A 17623-nucleotide genomic window follows, 5' to 3' on the forward strand; every position below is an offset into this window, starting at 1 on the left:
TAACTGCCCGATATTAAAATTCTAGAGCAAGTTATTTAAAGCATTTGATCAATTCTTGATAATGACTGTGTAAAAGTACAATATATGAATATAATGATTTCTTTTTTTGTTATTTTTTTTAAATCGTGCATTTCTGTGTTGAAACGGTAACTTTAGTTTTCACAAGTACTAAATGGGGTCTCACACTTTATTATGATTAATTAATATACAACAGCAAGAACAGAAAGTTTGTTGACGTTTACAAATTAATCAGGTTGAATCTTTTGAATAATTATTTTAGTTGGACTAGCGGAGATAGCAAGGCATGATGTATGTCTCAAAACTAGAGCAATAGTTTAAATTATTTATCTTCTATGGATGTTTCTCACGTGGTGACAATTACTTTCTAGTCACCACTCTGCTAATTATATCATCATATATCTAGCTTTGTGTTATAAAGACTGAATTAAAACAAATGTAAGCTATATATAAATTCCTCAAACAAAAAACTACTCACATAATATACACATCACTTGGAATGTCCAGTGGTACTTGCGTTAGCCCTCTACTTTTACAGAATACATTTAAATTGCCACTCGGATATGAACAGGTACAGTTATCAGGACACAATTCCACTATGGTAACATGCATAATGGAAATCAACAGCAACGTTGATATACAAATCATCTTCATCAAGGTTGGACTATTACTAGAACAAGGATAAAGACTGTTTAATTATAGTTGTTAGTCCCATATTTCGGACATTTTTTGGTGCTTTTTGATTATAGCTCTTCATCTTTATATAAGCTTTAGATTTCAAATATGTTGGACACGAGCACCATTGAAAAGACATGTATTGTCGAAATGCGCATCTGGTGCAGGAAAATTGGTACCGTTAATGTTATTCCATTCTCAATTTCATGTCAATGTAAGAAAATACCAATTATTCAAATCGAGGTAGTCTACAGTTCTTGCGCGACAGAAATCAGATCCATATTAATTTAAAATTAAATCAATACATATGATTAATTACATCATATTTTCCATGTTTAAAATAAAGGTGTTGGTCAGAACAACCCGTCTTATTTTATTTAACATGTTGTAGAGACATGCAGATTCGTTAACTGTGAACAAATTGTCACATCACCAAAAGTCATTTGAAATGAAGATATATATCGTTGTAATAAATATCAATGATTGTAAAGTCATGTGAATAGTGTAAATAACACTAAAGTCCTATATTTTAATGTCCTGTTGGCATATTGATTGTTTATACTGTTGACATATTGTTTTTTAAATGAAAACAATCATGTATTACAGATCAACAATCAATTTTATCAGACTTTTAAAACATGTGTTATTATTGCAGGAAAGGCTGTATGATTGTTTTACCACTTTTCAAAATAATACGGTATAAGATGTTAAGTTCTTTTAATTCCGCAAATTCGTGGTTATTAATACATGAATTAATCTTGATGTGCGATGATTATTAAGAAGGCTCGAGGGTACAATAATTGTAGCAAAAATTTAAACTTTCTTTTTCATTATCATTATTTATATATATTACACTATTAGGTGCACACAATTAAAAGGAAAATCTATTCGTTTTGGCCCCAGATGACTTTAAAAATGTTTATATCATTGAAAAAGCTCAAAATGTTCTCCCTTTAATACAAAACGGTTATTTGTGTGCATTAAAACTGATTAATTACTCATCAGTGAGATTTATTTTATTATAATAATTATTGTTTTTAAATAGACTGTAATTAAAACCAGATTATTGTAAAATTAAAACAATGTCTTCACCACGTCGTAACATTTATTGTATAGCGGTTATCTCAACTTACAACGACAACCTTGTTATCATTCAAATATTGCAACCATGATAGGTAGAACAACAAAACGAAGGGTGGAATTTGATCAGGACTAAACCACGGTTCGTTGTGTCATTCAAATCCAAAAAAATCAACTATTTATTGTTAAGGTTGTGCCCATTTGAAAATTAACCAGTGTCGGTTATTAAAATAAACCTCACAAACAGTCGTTGCTACCTATGATATTTACCAATGATTATCAATTCATGTATACATGAAAATGACTCAAGGTCAAAGGTAAAGGTCATGACATAGATTTTGACCTTCGCTTGATATCGGATTTACTAAATAACCGTAATAGATGGCTGATAACATATAATAAAGACAATGTGTGTCTTATCGAATTATACGTGTGTTATGTTGGTTCCAAAAAAATATTAGACGAATCATTATGGACCTTGGACACCAAAACTGTTTTTAGGTTCCGAAATGAAGACTGTTTGCTTATAACTCAAACAAGCTATGCACATTTTATACAATATTAGGTCAAGGTCAGAGGTCGATGTCCCTAGCAACGACATAAAAAACAAGAATCAGTTGACCGAAATCCATCTTTTGGTTAGGGAACTATACAGTAACGATACTGTGTAGCAGTTGTCTCCCCTTACACCGAAAACTGTATTATGGCTTTGTTCTAAAACAAACCATTACAAATACAAAATCGAAAAAAATCCTTGGGACATGGCGTAACTTTAATACATTTATGTCGAACTTATCAGTTGACTATTAATACAAATTATATCAAATTTAAATAATTGCCGTAGGTTGTATGTTGATGAATCTAATAAGCCGTTAGTCTTTAAGGTACCCGTCTAGGACCTTTTGATTTGAGCTTTTTGATATATGATTATAAAATTGATGTCAATTTCAAAGGTCAAAGTTATGATTGGTCATAAAGGGTACAATTGCTTAATTATTTACAATGCATTATCAATAGGGCACATTGTCTGTTTGAAATCTTTTATTATGAAAGGTAAAAGATTCTGTATAAATTCTGAAAATAAACAGTTCATCTGCTGAAAATACATAATAAATCATTTCAATGATAACACTATTACTATACTAATGCAGTGAAAACATCCTCGACAAGTAGTGGTTAAGGTCACAAATTCTTAACTCATTGAAACTGCATAATTGTCAGTCAACGCAGAAACAAAACTATTGTCATCTGAAAAGCTGCTTTTCCATTGGTAGCAATTGACTGTTTTCCGCCGTTTAGACCTATTTCCAATCTCAATTAGGTTGAAAGGGTTAAACTAATGTATTTTCCTTGATTTTACTTATTACGTATTTTGTTTTAATCAGAGGTCTTTGTGTTTTATATTCTTTTAAGACATTCATAAACCAACTAGTGGGGAGAAAAAAATAACTTTTCAGTCACTGGTAACAAACAAATACAAAACTTTCGTCTTCTCCGTTTGCATCCAAGCCATAAAATTACATAAAAAATAAAGGCTAAGACAAATGCAGAACTCAAATAAAATTATGATTTACTCATGTACACGATTGTCAAACTCTTAATGTTCTGTAGAAACTAAGTTAAAAGCTGGTATCACATATACCATATATACATATAATAATTATGTTTTATGGCAAACCACTGACATCTTTTCAATTCATTTTTAATATTCTATATTGACATGACGTCGATAGACAAAATAAAAGTTGAAACACTTACCCAATATAAAGACGTCATCGATTAAAGAAATTTGTGTTTAAATGAATAAAATGTGCAAAGTTTAAAGTCTGTCAGCGTATTCTATTGCTTACTATAAGAAGACCCTTTGAATTGGTATAATGGAACATGCTCTATTGATTAGTAAACGCTTCCTGGTTCACCTTTACCTATTTCAGGTTTTTGTTCCCCAGAATATTGTGAATAAGTTATCATCCGTATTTTTATTGACTATTTGCCATATTTAAGCTCTATGTGGCGACTTTGATTTTAATTTGAAATTCATTTAAAAAACCAGTAATTGGATATGATATGACCACTTGTTTATTATAATTTTACAAAAGAATAGTAGATGAAGGTTAATTTAAATGATTTTGTGTATAGCTTCTCTTGTAAACGTTCATAATTCGCGGTCGTATTTTTACAAACACATCTCACCTAAATCATTTCTCGTTGTAATAATCACGTATAAGAAAAACACATCATATATTTTACAGTGCGTGTTCTAAAAAAGTATGATTGATATAAGTAAAAAAATGGTGTAAGGCACAAAAAGGTACATTTATTGATAAAAAAAGGTTTTAATCGAAAATTTCGTACTTTCTTACATTCAATTTTGAATATTAGAATTAAATCAATGTTCTTCAAATATTATTTGTATAAAAATCAAAATCCTGTTTTAACATGTTTAAGACTGCTATTTTACCGTTCTAGAATTGACCTGTTCTATAAAAATGTAAAAGACCGAACAAACCGATTTAGTTTTTGTTTTATTTCGGTCAATGACCAAGGCTTATCTATTTATAAGTTCACGGCTGTTAAGACCATTGCTTGCAGTCCATTTCTATATATTTAGTCAATGTTATCATGTTTCATGAGTAAGATCATTTAATAGTTATTATCTACATTTAAACATTGATAGCATACTGCTTTGTCCAACCAGATACTGAAATTAGTGTAAAACAAAAGAAGAACGGAATTGGATACATTTTTAGGTCTCAAAAAGTATGATAATGAAATCGAGAGTGCCCACATTGTTTTGTTAAAAGTCTACCTCAAAATTCATCGAATATGTAAATAAGAAACTCCTTCATAGTGTATCTTGGTGCTACATGTTCTACCTCTTGCTTTATTATTAACATTATAATTTGTAAATGTAAACAAATGTCTCAATGTGAAACTTACATTTGACCATTTCTACTAATTAGTTGACAATTTGACATGTTACCGTCGCAACGTATCAAATGTATGACCCGTTATCCTCTTCCCCGAAATTTAACAATCAATAATCCTTAACCAGCTGTTTACAAATACAAGCTATGTCATTTAATTATCTTTTTATAACTTTCTGGGTTTTTTCGTTGTAAAGAAAATCTATGTGTATATATACTCCCTTATTCGTTACTTCAAATTCACAAGTTAAACACTTCTACAAAACGTGTTAATGTCAAAAATAAAACAAATGTAGAGACATGTTAATAAGAATAACTCACCCATATAAAAAATATGAAAAAAATGTTGAGAATAAGGATTAAGACTTTAGCTGTGAAATGTAGCATGTATTTATACAAAGATAAATATCGTACTTTTATAGCAAGATAAAGTCATTAATTTGTATACAAATACTTTCACCACTTAGACTTATAGAAATTTGGGATCATATTTGTAACATGTAATGAAAATATGCGTCGCAGTTATTCGAAACTTTTAATTAAAATGCGTATATACAATTATGCATACACCCTATAATTACATAATGATGTATATAGTTACGAACAAAGTCTTTTGTAAGTTAAGGTGTTGCCATTTCAAAAGATGTCATGTATTGAATGAACATTATGAATAACGTTATAATCCCTGTGTGGAAAGTTAACTAAGAAGCATGTAATTTTTCATACAAAGAAAAATATATAAAGTTAACTTTAATCGAATATGATACTTCGCATTTAGTTTGTTATTCAGTAAAATGCCTCACCGCACTTACAATTGTTTATATACTAGCTAGGTCATTTAAGCACAAAATAATCGAACAACACTTCAGATATAAAATACAAACAGGATAGTTATGATAGAAATAGAACTATGCTTTAAAGTGTACACCCAATATTGAATTTGTATTAGTTTTATTTAAATTGAAGAGAATACATAACCCATGATTATCAAACACATTAGCAAATACATTCGCGTCGTGTTTTACGATGTTAAATATGATGTGAACGTGTTTCTGCACAAGATTAAGACAGTTAAGTGGTGAAAGTACTTTTATACAAATTAAGGCCTTTATCTTGCTTTTATTATTTACAGTGCTTATATAGCGCTTATCTAAATAAACATTTACTCTAAGCGCTTTACAATGCATAAAAACAATGAAACAAGTACATTTAAACATATTTAAAAATCAAATACAAATAGAAACCATAAAAAATAAAAATATACGACTAAATATATGAAAATTAAAACTTATTCATCAAAAACGATTTAAAAAAAATGAAAGCTAATTTTGAAAAAAAAAAAGTATTAAAAGCAAATCAACAGGAGTGCTTCAGTTTAAAAAAAAAAAAAAAAAAAAAAAAAAAAAAAGACAAATAGCTTTATGTCTAAAAATAAAAAGAGTAAAGGAAATAAAAAGGAAAAATACGTAGGTATGAGAAATATCTTAAAAAATAAATAAATTAAAAAATGTAAAGGTAATAAAAATGCAATAAAAAGTTAATATGATACATAAAAATATAATCTGAGATCAAATAAAAGTCTACAACTGTCCGAGTATTAATTATGTGGAAAAGCCTGTCTGAATAAATAAGTTTTTATGTTTTTCTTGAAAGCATTCACAGATTCAGTGTTTCGCAATTCTTTCGGCAAGTCATTCCATAAAACGGCGGCCGCTCTATCAAACCGTCTCTCTCCGTATGTTTTTGTTCTTACTATTGGTTTGACTAAAAGCATGTTGTTTTCTGACCGAAGAGTTCTTGTTGGCTTGTAAATGATAACTAGATCTTGAAGGTACACGGGTGCTTCTTGTTTCAGAGCTTTAAACACATAAAGCAACACTTTGTATTTGCATCGATATGCTACCGGCAGCCAATGAAGAGATTTTAAAATTGGACTTACGTGTTCGTTTTTCTTCTTTCTTGTTATTAATTTTGCGGCAGTGTTTTGGACACGCTGTAATCGTTGGATTGCATTTGCGGGAAGTCCATATAATAACGCATTTCCATAGTCCAATCGAGACGTTACTAAAGAGCAAACAAGTGTCTTTGCTGCATTCTCTGTAATGAATGGACGAATCCGACCGATATTTCTGATCTGATAGAAACAAGATTTTGAGGTTGCACTAATCTGTTTGTCCATCGCCAATGTTTTGTCAAAGTAAACACCAAGGTTCTTGACGCATGCTGAATTGCTAACGATGTTTTTACCAAAAGTGAGATGGCAGTCTGAAAACTCTTTTAATCGGTGTTTCGGTGAGAAAATTATCAGCTCAGTTTTATCTTCATTCAATTTTAGCTTATTTGAACACATCCAAGAGCTTATGTCCGCCATACAGGTTTCAAGTCGAGCAGATATATTGTTCCAATTGTCAAGGGGTTTAATAACGAGATAATAAGATAATAAGTTATTCTAAAATTGTTTATCTTTGTTTCTAGCATTTGATATTGTTGGTTAAGGCATGTAAACCAGTAACTTGTAGTTATTTTCCCAATTGTTCGTATTCTCTTTTGCCTTGAAGTTCTTACTTCCCATAAATACTTAGTAGTAAGAATTGTAAGAATTATTCTAATATTGTGAAACTACATGCAACGGTTTAAGATATAAATTTCCTAAGAAGTCTTGTGTTTACTTTCTAATCTCATCAATCGATTAAGACTATCAATCAAGGTACCAATATAGAAGAAAACAAACATGATAGAAATAATTACTGGTAAAGTATGCAGAAACATTCACTCATGCCAAATATGTCTATATAATTGAAACAAAGATAATGTTTGCACATTTTGTGTTTAAAGTTCAAACTAAACAAAGACTTATAGGAGAAATTTGTGGTATTTCACCTGAAATGGGAACCTGTTCATGCACTTTTGACCTTATAAGCACTCTCATGTGTTAATGTTAAAATTGCTTGCAATTAAAGTGAAATATTACAAGAAATTCAATATTCTGAATGGATTCAATCTTTTTCAATTTTTGAGCCAGTAACAAATTATTCACTACAAGAGAAGCCTGTTATGTCTCACTGTGGAACGCGGCGTAAATTAAATTTTACGTAAGGACTTATTGAAACCTACTTGGAGGCAGTGAATTTTCATAGAGATTCTGTATTCTGCTTAAATACTTCACATACTCATTTTTTTATAACATATATTTGCGAGAAAAGTTGAAATTTGAGGAAATTAGATGTATAAATGGACCAAACTAGATTAAATAAAGAAGATAAAACGCATTTTTGGTGATATTTATTATCCTTTAGTCATATGTGAAGCAAATTCAACTATTTGTTAACAAATGAGATAAGTATTTGATAATTTATTGGTGCACACGATATTCTATCATGATTCCGCCGTTAATGTTGTCTTACATTATACTAGATGTTTGTCAAACTATGAAACTGATTATGACAAAAATGTCAGAAATGCTTGAAATAACCAGAAGTTCAATGGAAGAAAAGCCACATTTAGTTTACTCAACAAAAAGTCTTTTTAAGGTGTAATTCTACCAAACCATTGTACGTCACATCTGTTTGCATACGAAAATAGTTTGAAAAAAAGTATGCCCATGAACTAGATAGTTTAGGTAATTAATCCTGCACTTTATTCATGTTATTGCAGTAAAACATTTCTGGGACATAAAAATATATCTTAGGTATTTGAAAGCACCATTACTTTTTTGGAGGTGGTTTCTGTCGAATATTTCGATGTTACATTGTTACTTAAGCTTGTGCCTATGTTGAATAAGGGATAACATTTGTTTGGTAAACTTCCATTGAATTTGGTTTTCTTATATGCAATAAATGATATGTGAAATATTTTGTATAGTACTGGACAAGATGAAACTTTACTCATGCCAAGTATTTATCTCTTTTAAACAATGATAAATTCTGCACATCTTTTTTAAAGTACCAATTTAACAAAAACTACTGATGAGAAATGGATGATGGTCTAACACCTTAATTGAAGAGCCCCAACCTCATACCGCACCCTCATATATACAATATTGAAAGAATAAGAGCTTTAATATTCTGACTGTTTTCACAAGTAATATTATTTTTTTTTGTTTATCTAAAAAAGATATTAAAAACAATGAGTATTGGGCTTTCAAGTACATGTAGTGATTTAATAAAATAAAATGATGTGTTTTTTATTTTAAATATTCTTAAACATGTTTAATGTAAGACATTTATATATTTTTTTCCACTCCCTTTCCATTATTCCCAAACGGACATCATTTAATCCTGTTTACTAGGACTCTTTTTTTAGCATATATAGTACGTTTTCGCGTCCTATTTCTTTTCACCTATTTTGGCAGGTCATGGGAAATCGCAAAAGTAAATTCCCCGAATATGTTTGCATACTTTTTAAAAGTTGAAGTGTGTTTCGAACTTTCTATGTTTTTTTGTTCGACCGATCAATAACGGTGTTTGTTAATTGAAACAAACATAAATGTCAGGTGTTAGTTATTTTTGTTTGGTTATATAAACGAATGATAAAAAATAGTGTAAGTAAAGCATAAGGTAACACAATATTGTGAAATAATTTGTGCAGAGTTTAAGCCCAAGACGTAGTCGAGGGTTTTAAATCTTCATAAAACAAGACCAAGTTTTGTCTGAATAATTACGAACAAATTCACTTTTTCGAGTGACCTTAAACATGTTTAACAATTATCCTTTCTCATTGTAAAATTCTTACCTTAAAAATCCATTACATTCACTTGTTTAAAAATTGTAAAAAGATGATTCAACCAACATCTTCGCCCCATTTCATTACATTTTTGTTTGTAATATATATGAACCATTATGCATATGTACATTTTAAAGAATTTTCATAATTCTTTTATTTTTTATCTTTAGTTAGTAGGCTTTTTAAAAGGAAAATGTCTCAGGGGATTGTACACTTCATAAGTGTAGTTATTAAAAGTTCACTTTCATTAATGAACCTCACAATGAAAATTCATTTATGAAGAGCAGTTTATAGTAGTAACTACATGAAAAATACGTCCTTTGTAAAGTAGAAGGACAATACAGTGACTTTTCATTGGATGAGAATGGATGCGTATGTTTTAACGTACAACAGTAGTTCATGATATTTTAATAATCTTATAATTTAAGTAAACCACAGGTCCGACAATCTTTTACCTCATCAACCGTAAAATTTACAAGAAGTTTGTTCACCTATGACTAATAACTGTTTCCTGATATTTGATTGATTTACTGTATCAACATATAATCAATCAGGGAGACATCATGTGGTAAAAAAATAATTTAAACATATTCGAATTCATAGACCTTTGTTTGTCAATTTTTAAAACTTCATAACTGCAACCATTATTTATGGCTAAACCAAGATGCTAGCTCAATTTGTATAAATAACATTAAAACTCGTATTAAAGATCAATAATTGTAGAATTGGTCAACTACTATTCAAGAATGTAGTAAACTGTCTTTTTATAGTACATTTAAATTAACTTTTTTATATTGAAAAATATCTGTCTTCTAGCAATAATGTTAATCTGTTTACAAAGTTACGTAGTGGAACATTAAAGTTAGATATTGAAGTTGGTCGTTATAATAATAGTACTAGAGAAAATCGTTTATGTGAATGTTGTAAAATGTGTGTTATTGAAGATGAATACCATTTTGTTCTTGTTTGTCCATCTTATAGATCTGTACGAACACAATTTTTACCAAAGTACTTTTGTCATTGGCCTAATAATATTAAATTATTAAATGTACTACAAGCTTCTAGTAAGTCTCTTACGATCAAATTATGTAATTATGTAAAACCTGCATGGATTATTCGATCTTATATAGTCTCATAACTTAATTTATATGTCATTGTATCATACTATAATTGTTCTCTGTTGTCTATTCATGTTTTATATTATGTAATATATGTTGTTAATTTTGCCATAGCATGTCTATGCTTTGCAATAAAGATTCATTCATTCAATCCTAATAAATCTTATTGAAGGTTTGTTTATATCGCTGTTTTTTTTACAGATACTCATTCTTGAAGAAAAACAATAAAACATGATTACTTAAACAAGCCATAAAAGCATCCCTCGCTATAATAATTTGTTGGATTGTTACGTGTTTTATATATTATGTAATTGTTAAATACTAGAAGTGTTATTTATAGCTGACATACTTTAATGCCATGCATGTCTCAAGTATACATATACCAATATAAGTATTTGTATAGCTGTCGAATTGAATGATATACTATTGGTACAATATAAATGTTGAGAGTCGTTTTAGTGCGCAAACCTTTTGAACAGCTGTCATACATGTATATCAAATATACATACTATTGATATGACTAAAAAAAATTGACAGGAAATAGGTGTTTAAGAATTTAAAAACAATATGAAAATAAACAAACAAAAAACGAGGATAAGCAACAACAAAAACAATAACAAATTACCCAAACATTTGGAAAAAATAAAATAACCAATAGATACAGTTACGTCTCAATTTTAAATAGGTTGGTAGGCATAAAAACGATACAACAAGTAGGTCAATGTACATTAAAAAAATCAAATGGAATTGATTATCGGTGTTTGCACCGAAATCTAAATTCGACGTCATTTACCAAATTTTAGGAATTTGGTTGGCGAGATCGTATCATAAATGTCCAGATTAAACGTTCATATCATGTCAAAGTTCGTGATCAACAGCTTATCACGTACCTTGTCATAAGTGTTTCGTCACGTAGACACAGGTTTAAAAGATGGACACTGGATACCAAAGGGACAGTCAAACTCATAAATCGAAGTTGCTTGCTGCATGTTAACATTATTCATCTCATAAACTATATACAGATATGCATTTATTAGACATTGGGATATACAATTAGTTAAAGGTATACCCTATACGCTCATATCTATTATAAGGCATGAATGAATACAATATATATAGTATTGCCGATAGCCCAGCAAGCATAGTGGACAACGGAATTTATTAATTTATTTACATACATGTATCTCAATAAATATATATATATATATATAAACATTGGAAAACAACAATAACCAAAATGACTCCTAATAGCAAAAAAACTTGAAATATCCTGTTAGGTACAACTTAGCTAGAAAAAGTAAACCTTGTACCAACGAGAGCTAAAATATAGCCGACATGAATGTAAACATGTAACTAAATACATACATAAATAACTCGATCATCAACGACCTCGCCAGCCAGGAACAACCAAACAAAACCCATTAATGGGGTAAACTGGAAACCTGGGTCCGACCTCATGCGACAAGTCATCTCACGAGACATACTCAGACGAATATATTGTTTTGAAAAATATATATAAATGCATGTATCAAATTATATACATAGTTTTACTGGAACTTGAATGTTGCCCTGTCTGTGGCGGGCTAGAAAGTGATAATATCAGGGAAAAAATTTCCCGCTATAAAATTAGTCACGTGTCTTATACCTAGTGACTTAAACTTATAAAATTACTACGCTAGTACCGTATATACAATAATTTCTCCCTATACTACGAAACGTGAGAAATTATACGTATACCCTATACGCTCATATCTATTATAAGGCATGAATGAATACAATATATATAGTATTGCCGATAGCCCAGCAAGCATAGAAATACCAAAGAAATGGTGGAGTGTAGTAAAAATAATAGATATATATATCAAAGACCCAATTTTTGTGAGACTGAAATTCTCTTTTCTAAAGTATCTTCGATATAACCATCTTTGGAAAAATCTGTCTTCCATCTCCCATGTCGCTTTATGCATCTTTCATTTACATTAGACTTAGCAGCTGCAGTTGCACCACCCGATCGTAAAGAATGAAGACCAAGATTTAGACTTGGGGCTACCTGCTTAAGTCTCTTTACAATGTTTTCTTTAGCTGCAGTGTAGCTAATAGATTTATTCTTATATATAAGTTTGGCTACGCCTTTGGATCTAAATATAGGTTTAAATATGAATTGTTCAGATTGTGCGTCCAAACCAGCTAAAGACAAATATCTTAAATACATGTTAACTGGACAAGCGATAGAAATACCTTTAGAAATAAGAATTTCATTCCCTTGTCTGTATTGATCCGTTTTGCTATGAGAAATAAAAAGTTTTAAATGATCTTCGAAAATACTAACATCTTTGCATCTTAATTTACTAATCTCATCGAACCTAAGAAAACCCGAATAAGACAACAAAATCATAGTGAGATCCCTAACTATAAGTAAATCTGAACTATCTGTGTACATAGAGCATAAATCAATCAACATGTCATTGTTAACTGAATCCTTTTTGTTTACAGGCCTTCCATTACGTCTTTTGGCGGATTCTAAAAGATATTTTACAAATGAATTTTCTGTCGGATCATTAAAACCGTTAATATCATGGGCCCATTTGATTGAATATACAGCTGAATTTACAACACTTGGAGAACATTGTTCATCTATCAATTTTGTAATGTAAAGAGCTACATGAACAGGCTCGGCAGGCAATTCATTTAAACTGTTTTCGATTGCGAATTTCTTCCATCTATTAAAACTTGAATAGTACTTTTTACAGGTATTCTCACTTCTCGAATCAACAAGGAATGTAGTCATCTTTCCAGCTAAGTTGTAAATGTTACAGTTCTCTGAAACGCCACTCTCTACTAAAGCAGCTTCAACGTTTCGTCTAAGGTTCACGCCTGCAAATAACAATTGTATTATTAAAAAACTATTCTCAAATCTAGCATTCTAAATTTCATTGGCAACTTTGCGAAAACTCCGTTTTTGCCTGCTCCTTTTACTATCACCCTTTTTCCCGACAAATATTCTATGTCTTGTATATAATGTGCTATACCTTTTGATGTGAAAATCAATGGCCAAAAAGGAGCCGATTTCCATTCAGGAATAACTAAGGTACATGCAGCCTTGTCATGCTGAATTTTTTGTAAAACCATAGGAACAAGAGATGGTGGTGGAACTAACCAATTTGTGTCTTTACCCCAATTTTGAGAGAATGCGTCTATGCCTTCTGAACCTGGACACCAATGCTTTGAGTTGAAACGTGTGCATTGTGTATTATAATGTGTAGCGAACCTGTCAATGTTATATGGTCCCCATGTACCATTGAAATAATTAAACAATTCGCCATGAATACCCCAATCATCGTTATCAGTGTTTCTGCTCAATTTGTCTGCATATTGATTATCTGCCCTTGGTAGCCATTTAGAGTTTAAAGTAATGTTCTTTTCTGAACAAATATTGTGAATATCTACTGCTATGTTTTGCAGTATGCTTTTCTTACTGCCGACCTTTAGTATGTGTGGAACGTTTTTATTGTCCGAATTAATGCTAACTGACTTGTTATCTAAACTAAATTTACTTTCATAAGTACATAATATTCGTCTTGCGCATTCTAATTCGCGCCACGTTGAACTTTCCAACTTTTCATCACCTGTCCAATTACCTGACATTTCACTGTTGTCAACACAAGTAACAACGCTAAACTGAGTGGATAAATAACCACCGAAGCCTACATCTGAGGCGTCTCAAAAAATGTCAAAATCTGACACAAAATCATGATCAACTCTGCAAATGTCAACACCCTGCTCATTTAATTTTCTGAGCGAGCTTTCCCAGAATAAAATTTCTGTAAGAGCATCTGGGTTCATCTTTACAGGAGCATCCCAACTTGCTCGTCCCATGATACAATCATACAAGTATCTGGTGTGCAATCTCACCTTGTCACCAATAACAATCATCATGGAAATGATTTGACCCAAAATACTGGCTAAAAATCTAGCACTGAATAACAATCTACCGTTTGTAGCTTCTCTGCATAATATGCGAATACTATTTTCGGCTTTCTCAATCCTTTCTTCCTTAATAAAAACTCTACCTATTATGGTATCCCATGTGTAACCTAACCAATCCATACTCTGACTAGGTAACCAATGACATTTTTCATGAGCTATTAAAAATCCTAATCTTTCGAGTGTATTCTTAACTTCAAAACTACTATTCATACAATTTTCAAAATCATTGTCCCCTCCGAGACCGTCATCTAAAAACATGATGACACGTTTACCTTCTGCCCTCATGTGTTTGACCACTTCTCTTAGCACTTTGGTAAATATATACCCGGCTGTTGCAATACCAAATGGCAATACATTAAACACAAAATAACGCATAATGCCGTCGAAAACAAATGCAAAACCAAGAAAAGACCTGTGTATTTCTGTGATCTCAATATGGTGATATGCCGATTTCAAATCATAGCTAAATAGAAAATCACCCTTTTTAAAAAGGTCTCGTGCGTTTTCTGTATCTTCGTACTTAAATCTAAATTTAAATAGATGTGGGTTCAAATGCCGACAATCTAAAACCAGCCTAGGTTTGTTCTTATTGTAAGCAACTGTAAGAGTGTTTACAACAAACGGTCTTTCTTTTACTTCTGAAATACATTTTTTCTCTATTAATTTTCTTATTTCATCTTTAACAAATTTTGGATTATCAAGTGAAGATCTGTTATTCTTCAACAATTCTGATTTTGGTTCTGTCTTGAAAGGTATCTTGTATCCGTTTTCGATAACATCCAAAATATGTGTATTGCTTGTAATTGATTTCCATTCAGGTAATTTAGATTTTAACTGACCAACAGGTGAGAAAATACCTGAAGGCTGACCAACCGTGACATTTAACGGCGATTTAAAACTGACCTTATTATTGCAATAAACTGTCATGTGACCATCAGTTTCTATTGAACTATGTTCAGTATCATTTAAATTTGAACAAATACTATTAGTCAAGATTGGCAAATTAAATAAAGTTTTAAAAGTACTTATCTTCTTCTTATCCGGACAATTGTCCGTCCAATGGCCTCTCAATCCACAGTTGAAGCACCTGCCAGGTTTCCAAGAAGGGTTGGTATTCTCTGTCTTCTCTCTTGTGTATGGTGCTTTTCTTGGGACAATTTTCTTAGATTTCTCTGCTTTCTGTTTTCTTTCTGCTCTGTTTTGTGCCCTGATTATTTTCTTCTCATCTTCCGAATTGTCGGCGATAGGATTTGTCACATATTCACTCACAACCTTCCAACCCAGTTCCGAGAAATCTGCCATTTTAATCAGTTTTTGTCTTTCTTTAACTAATTCCATACCTTCTACTATCTTTGCTTTAGCTGTTTGTACGGAATCGACGCTCAAATCTGGCCCTTCTAAGTTCACGTCTGCTTCTTTCAGCTTGGAAAGTACCCTGCATTCATGTTTAAACTGGTTCTCATTGCCTTTTCTCTTGAATGAGTAATTGTCGGTAACGGTCTGCTCGATTTTGTACATTTGAGACTGTGAAATGTCCTGTTGAGATTGTCTTATGTTGGATTGGAAAGACGATAATCTGGAATCCATGATAGAAGAAATGCTATTCAATATGTCTTGTTGAAGGTTAGTAACGGCATTCTTCACTTCATGCGAAATGGCGTCTTTAATTGAACTAGATATTCCGGTGTCCATACTTGAATGTTGCCCTGTCTGTGGCGGGCTAGAAAGTGATAATATCAGGAAAAAATTTCCCGCCATAAAATTAGTCACGTGTCTTATACCTAGTGACTTAAACTTATAAAATTACTACGCTAGTACCGTATATACAATAATTTCTCCCTATACTACGAAACGTGAGAAATTATACTTATAAGCAGAATCTAGACGACGAATGTTTTTATGCTAATTTAAGTGCAGATTATTTAATTCCACGTACAGGTATATCAATTGTGTTACTTCCATTATATTACTAGTAAAAAAATCTGATAAGGTTTCATTAATATGTCTTCCTGAACATATAAAAGAGAAAACCACCCATACGTTTCTTTCTTCAATTTACCTAGAATTTGACCGCATCGATCATCAAGTACCTGAATGTATGACACTAAGGCGATTTCTATTTAGAAATTGAGTTTTGCTTAACTTAACAGCACGACACATTATATGCCAACTTCTTCAGCGTACTCAGAATACATTTTCCATCTCATCGTATATGAAAGAGCTTTCAGCTGATATGTAGATTTTCAAAAACGTTATCACAATAATTGATATCAACCGTCTAGTTAACAATTAATTTCTAACAATAGATTCGTATTGCTTAAGTCGTGTTATCATTGATATATATGGTCATACACATAAATTAACAATTTTTTTTAAACTGTGAAAGTTTGAAAATACTAAGGCTTTTCTACTTTAGGAATAAATGACATTACCTGAATTTGGCTAACTTTAAGGAACTTTTGGTCGTCTATACTCCTCATCTTCGTGCTTTATATGGCCTTTTATTTATTTTTCTGGTTCGAGCGTCTCTAATGAGTCTTTTGTAGAAGAAACACGCGTCTGACGAAAATGCAAAATTTTAATCCTGGTATCTATGATAAGTTTTCATCTAATGTATTTTATATGTCTGCTGTAATTTTTCTACTTTTGTCGAATCACTTTATATGTATGCATTCCTGTATTGGATATTTTACTTTTTAACTTTGGGAAGTCCTGTTGTGTAGACTTAAAATTGTCATGAAACGGGATTCAGACACATATTAATCTAATGTGTTGTTTCTACTTTGGCCTATACTAGTTTCTTTTACAAATTGTGACTATGGTGGAGAGTTATCTCATAAGCACTTATACCATCTCTCCTTGCATCATTTTATTTCGTATCTTAATCAAATTGCAATGCGTTGTATTCATTGAGCATCAATGACTGTCATTTAAGGATATAGTTTGATAAGTAAAATTCTTTTTTTTTAATTTTAATTTTATTTTATTGTTGTGAATAAGGTTCTTTTTCGTGTCTTTTTCAAATGGAAACAAAAACAAGTTGTCATCTTTAAAAAAGAAAATCAATACGTGTACCTAAGACCACTAACTCCAGGG

At 31.1% G+C, this 17623-nt stretch overlaps 2 protein-coding genes across 2 annotated transcripts; both read right to left on the reverse strand.

Annotated features, from left to right (window-relative positions):
* Window positions 1–12401: 12401 nt before the first annotated feature.
* LOC134697917 (uncharacterized) lies at window positions 12402–14185 on the reverse strand. Its single transcript, XM_063560203.1, has 2 exons — window positions 14179–14185; window positions 12402–13414 (listed from the first exon to the last, which is right to left on the reverse strand). Exons 1-2 carry the CDS (start codon window positions 14183–14185, stop codon window positions 12402–12404), a joined length of 1020 nt encoding a protein of 339 aa, XP_063416273.1.
* On the reverse strand, window positions 14175–16225 carry LOC134696204 (uncharacterized). The gene has a single exon (XM_063557872.1). The coding sequence runs from the start codon at window positions 16217–16219 to the stop codon at window positions 14261–14263; it is 1959 nt and encodes a 652-aa protein (XP_063413942.1). The 5' UTR covers window positions 16220–16225; the 3' UTR covers window positions 14175–14260.
* Between the last annotated feature and the right edge of the window lie 1398 nt (window positions 16226–17623).

Source organism: Mytilus trossulus, chromosome 14 (genome assembly GCF_036588685.1).
Source record: "Mytilus trossulus isolate FHL-02 chromosome 14, PNRI_Mtr1.1.1.hap1, whole genome shotgun sequence".
Classification (NCBI taxonomy): Eukaryota; Metazoa; Mollusca; class Bivalvia; order Mytilida; family Mytilidae; genus Mytilus; species Mytilus trossulus.

Bases quoted from the DNA above. Each gene is read 5' to 3' on its own strand.
- LOC134696204 (XM_063557872.1), bottom strand. From the start codon at position 16,219: ATGGACACCGGAATATCTAGTTCAATTAAAGACGCCATTTCGCATGAA.